This window comes from Priapulus caudatus, unplaced genomic scaffold, assembly GCF_000485595.1.
Source record: "Priapulus caudatus unplaced genomic scaffold, Priapulus_caudatus-5.0.1 Scaffold889, whole genome shotgun sequence".
NCBI classification, from domain to species: domain Eukaryota; kingdom Metazoa; phylum Priapulida; class Priapulimorpha; order Priapulimorphida; family Priapulidae; genus Priapulus; species Priapulus caudatus.
The window spans coordinates 54,602-60,305 of record NW_014577950.1 but is presented as its reverse complement, the minus strand read 5'-3'; the positions used below and the strand labels follow the sequence as shown (position 1 = coordinate 60,305).

The 5,704-nt window shown below is 45.3% G+C and overlaps 1 protein-coding gene across 1 annotated transcript in view; it reads right to left on the bottom strand.

Annotated features, from left to right (window-relative positions):
* The window catches only part of LOC106814233 (serine/arginine repetitive matrix protein 1-like), a gene marked incomplete in the record, with an annotated part of 29,493 nt that overhangs the window by 10,913 nt on the left and 12,876 nt on the right, over positions 1 to 5,704 (bottom strand). The window contains 6 exon segments of the mRNA XM_014818531.1: positions 1,072 to 1,189; positions 1,577 to 1,705; positions 2,161 to 2,421; positions 2,954 to 3,085; positions 3,358 to 3,483; positions 3,712 to 3,840. Of these exon segments, the coding sequence (XP_014674017.1) occupies positions 1,072 to 1,189; positions 1,577 to 1,705; positions 2,161 to 2,421; positions 2,954 to 3,085; positions 3,358 to 3,483; positions 3,712 to 3,840 (895 nt within the window).

Sequence of the window (5,704 nt, the reverse complement as noted above, 5' to 3'; positions counted from 1 at the left end):
GAACCCTGTATAATAATGATCTTTGTAAACAGCAAAGTTGCTGCTTGCTAATTTCGAACTTTGCCACAGTGACACCGACGCACACGTGGAAGCGATGGATTAAGTCGTTAGAGCTAGGTTACGTACGTAGGTCGCAGCGTCGGCCCTGCCAGCCCGCCGTGCAGTTACAGACGCCCGTCACGTGGTCACAGGTGGCGTCGTTAGCACACGTGCAGTTCTCGCGGCATCCCGGCCCGTAGAAGCCTTCCTCACACACTGCAATAACGACACACAACGTCATGAATCATCGTTGTCACGTCCACGGTTTGTGGGCACACTACTAGCCTTCCTCGTTCCCCCGTCTCCCCCGCCAACCCCCACCATGAAAATTTCCCCCCTTACCTTCACGTCCCTTCACTCCCTTACCTTCCTTCCTTACCTTCCTTTACCTTCCTTTCTTACCTTCCTTTACCTTCCTTTATTGCCTTCCTCTCTTGCCTTCCCTCACCTTCCTCTCTTGCCTTCCTCCCTTATCTTCATATCCCACGCGATCTACTCTAGCAGTGAATGCGGGAGTGTGACACTCACTCTCATTGCAGTCCTCTCCTGTGTAGCGCTTCCTCATTCCCCGTCTCCCCCACCGCGAAAGTTTCCTCCCCTTCACTTCCCCCACGATCGACTCTAGCAGTGACTGTACGAGTGTGACACTCACTCTCATTGCAGTCCTCTCCCATGTAGCCCTCCGAACAGCTGCAGGTTCCTGTCAGTGGGTGACACTCGTCAAAATGGATGCACGTACACGTCTGTGAGCAGTTGACACCAAAGTAGCCCTTCTGGCACGGGATGTCACACCTAAACGAGGGAATCAGACTCGTGATCATTACACATCGTTTAACAACCACTGCTGATCAGTCAGAGAACAACCACTGCTGCACCCTGACTGCCACAAGCAGAGCTCGAATTGTTTTGGGGCAAGGCAAATGCTTCCTTGAGTTCTATCAGCAATTTTAGTGCCCACTGTCCCCACCAAAACCTTACCTAAAATCTCACCTGCTCGCATTAAAACCTTACCTGTCCCCACCAAAATCTTACACAACCATCACGATGAGGATGACGACGACGATGGCAGCGGCTCCGATGACGCAGGCGACGGCAATCGGCAGCGCCCCCTTCTGTTCGTCTGGATCTGCGTCTCTCTCCGCCATCGCAACTAGAGCAAGAACAGTTTACCCACTACATCCTACTCCAGCGGTGAACTACGACCCATCACTCATAGGTCAGCCTTAGTCGCATATCATCAGGAATAAATTTAAAACAAACATTTGCTTTTACTTACTCCCGATTTCACTGAAAAGTAACTGGATTTAGTTAACACACGTGGTGTGCTGCACAACACCAAACTAGAAATAAACTAATACAGATACGGTGCTGCACCCTATATTATATACGGTGTACAACGAGGTATCACAACATATAACAATTTGATGAATAACGTATAAGACACATGCATCATAATGAACATATCATACAAACGTACGCATCTCGTTTAGGCACACATCACGTGCATGCATGAGGGTTAGAGAGATGAGGTACTCACAGATTTCACATCTCTGTCCGGACCAGCTGATGCTGCAGTTACAGGCGCCCGTCGCGGAGTCACAGCTTCCTTCATTCTCACACTGGCACTCGTGCACGCACCCCGCTCCGTAGCGACCTACGTCACACCCTATAATGGCAAACGAGTGTTCATGTTCAAATGTTCTAATGTATAGCATGTACTATACAATGTATATGCAGTCGATTTATGACATCACAATTTATAGCATGGACTATACTGTTGTATTTCCTACTTAAACGACTGAAGAACCAAGGTTTACTATGGTCTAAGAACAATGTTTAACGTTAACAAATTTATTCCTCGTTAGTGCAGGATGCCACGTTGATGTTTGACATTGGCTTCGGAGAATTAGTTGGCGCAACCTATTGGGCACGTTAGAATGCATGTTGCAATAACCTTACATATACAATGTATACATGGTATATCATGCATCTAATGTACGACATCAGGGGTGAATAAGGAGAAATTTGTCATTATTTACCCTTGACGACATCACAGCGTAATACGCCGTATAGTGTATATGTAGTGTATAGCCTCATAGTGTATCGCATCCTTGCACTTACCCTGCTCACACGTCTCTCCCATCCAGCCCGGCGCGCACGCACACTCGCCGCTCACGTGGTGGCACGTGCTCGCATGCACGCATCGCTCCGCACAGCGCCCCCTACACTGCTTCCCCCAGAAGCCGCTCAGGCAGGTGGCGTTGCAGTCGGGGCCCTGCGTGCCGGAGGGACAGATGCATTCGCCCGTGAATCCGTCGCAGCTAACCGAACCGCAGTTACAGATCAGCTCACACTCCTGACCGTAGCGCCCTCTAACACACTCTGTAAGCAATGTGTAGCGTTATTATCAGAGCAATACACACACTGCTAACTTCACCAAATCTTCTCATTCCTGACCATATAGCGCCCTCTAACACACTCTGTAAGCAATGTGTAGCGTTATTATCAGAGCAATACACACACTGCTAACTTCACCAAATCTTCTCATTCCTGACCATAGCGCCCTCTCACGCACTCTGTAAGCAGTATTATAGATTATATTATATTATACACAGTCTATTATATAGCTGTGTACAATTATTGTCAGAGTAATATCCCACACTGCTAATTTCACCTGAGAGCTTCTCATTGGTGTATAATATGTGGGGAAGGTAAGATGAGATTGGCGAATTGAGCCGACATAAACTATTACTACTACTGATGCTGCAACTGTTAAAACTATTACTGCAACAAACAACAACAACAATAATAATAATAATAATAATAGGATAAACAATAACTAATAATAGATAAAACTAGTTTGGCTTAGGGCTTCGGAGGAAAGAGGGCGAGGAGCGAGTCGTGGCCAGCTCACCAGTACAGTTGCTACCCGACCAGGGATAGGTGCAGACGCACTTCCCAATGACCGGGTCACACGACGCGCTGTGGTCGGGCTGACAGATGCACGGCTCGCTGCAGTTGTTGCCATAGTAAAGCGGCTCACAGCCTGCGGACGAGTCACAGCAATAGATTATCACCGAGTTACGGCGTCTCCAACGATACGAAAAATACGCAGGCTTCACAAAAATGACCTCCGAGAACACCGACGGATATCTACACGATGTAATTAAGATGAGCCGCCATAATTAATACGAAAAATTTAATTACTATTTACTCCTGAAAATACAGCAATGGCTGCCACACCAGAAACCCGACATAGCATTGGATTTTGCGGTATATCAACTATATAAGCTGTATATGTATACAAACACTACATACGGTCAGTGCAGTTAGGGCCGGTAGCTCCAATGCAGATGCACGTGCCATCGATAGGATCACAGACATCGGTGTTGATGCAGTCACACGGCTGCGTGCAACCTATGCCATACGTCCCCTCATCACAGCCTGCAACAGAAAATGAAACAGGTTTGTTGTCGTGATATCGCCACGGGCTACACCACTCACTCTCTAACACACTCGCAGAAACACGGGAAGGTTTATTCCCCCGTAGAATGTAGTCGTACTTCTTACTGAGATCGCGCAGTAACGTGTTCGCTGCACAAAGATTACGTGATCTACGTAGGGTCACGACGCACACACGCGCGAGACAGACGGTGTATAGATGGCACTTACTTAGCTGACAGGTGTTGCCATGCCAACCGGCCGTGCACATGCACTCTCCGCGGACGGGATCGCATGACGCTCCGTGCTCACACTCACACTGATGCCTGCAGTGGTAGCCGTAAAAGAAGTCCGGGCACGCTGTCAAAGAAGAAAACACAGGATAGCACGACTCGACGCGGTTGCTGACGACACGGCGGTTATGACGCTAGGTTTACGAAACACCACCGCGCAGGGGTTAATAATGACAAATATTATTTATTTTGTTTAAAAATTTGATAATATTAACCCCTGCTGGCATGGAATATCTGTGCTGACGACACTTCAGAGCTAGAAACCCTCGTATCTGTATGGTTCATTAAACATTTATGATGATACTGACACTGATGTTTATAGTAATGTCGAACTGATCGATAATATATAATATAATATATAATGTCGAATAATATCGACACTGATGTCATGACAATACTAACACTAATTCTAATAATAACAATTATACCAACAATATTACTGATCCTGATTGTAATGACAATACTGACCCTGATAGGCAGGGTTATAACATTGACTTTTTTTGCCAAGTACTTGCTACCAGAGAAAAAAGGCAGGTGGCACATTTACTAATCCAGGAGAATCTTTGATGCTTTTACCATGTTTTATTAGTAATTTCTTGGCAGCAAGTATTTGCTGACGATGTTGAGAGCAGGCAGTAAAACTGCTCATCTAGGCAGCAAAGTTGCTGCTTGCTGCTCCTAATATCGAACACTGTAAAATGATCTTTGTATTAAAAAGCAGCAAAGTTGCTGCTTGCTGCCCCTAATTTCGAACACTGTAAAATGATCTTTGTATTAAAAAGCAGCAAAGTTGCTGCTTGCTGCTCCTAATATCCCTCTAACCGGCTGTGACTAGCAGGTGCAATAATTAAACAAAACATTTTCTACCTGTGATAGCAGGGTAAATAACTTAACAATAAATTTCTACGTCTTGTGTGAATACACAAAGGTAAATAAATCAACAAAATTTTGCATACGCTGTGCGCATATCACGGTGAAAATTAACATAAACCTTTATGTGACATACAGCGTTGCAATAAATTAACAAAAAGTTTCTAAAACCCTGATGGATTGTAGTCAGGTTAGAAATAATATCAAAACAAAAATTTCTACCTGTGACTAAGCAGGTGAATAATTTAACAAAATCTTCCTTACCCTGTGATAGCAGGTTGAATACATCGAACCATAAAGCAAATATCTAGCATGTGATACAGGTGAATACATTAATACACCAAATTTCTTACCTGTGAACCCAGCGATAATTGAAACAAAAAATTTCAGGTCACTGCTGAAGCAGGTAAGACTATAACGTAAACAGAATCTTCATAACCTGTGATATGGTAAATACAGAGAGAGTAACTTGAGCGACAGCGTAATTCCTTGCACTGTGCATCACACGCCGACAATACATGCTCAGTTACCCTTTGTTGTTTCAGCGAGGTCTGGCTATCTTTTAGCTATCAACTGCTATTGCTTCTGTAAATGTCCTCATAAAATTGTTCAGACAACTCATTCTGTAGCGATTTTTATTTTTTATTTATCCTTCTGGGCGTTAGGGCTTACAAAGCTGATGTAAGAATGGCCACCGCAGGGAGAAGGCGTAATGGACAGAGAGAGGCATGAGTCAGAACCTGTGGGCGCACAAGAATATGCGCTGTCTACTGTGTAGCGGGACAGGAGAGTGGTAACCCGTCTACCAGCCGGCATGATGTCAGTGTAACACTCGTGCGTAGATAAGAGATATTCGACTGACGTAGAACGATGGAATGATGCGATCAGCAGCCGACAGGACGGATAGGCATGGCCATGTGATTACGTCTCCAAGCACTGAAGCGTGAATGTGTGTGACACTAGAGGTGTGTATGCTACACAGATGGCGCGTTTTCACCTCGACCTTTGTCAACCTTTATCAAAGTTTTTGTCTGAGTTTAGTCTGAGTCAAGCAAGCTTGC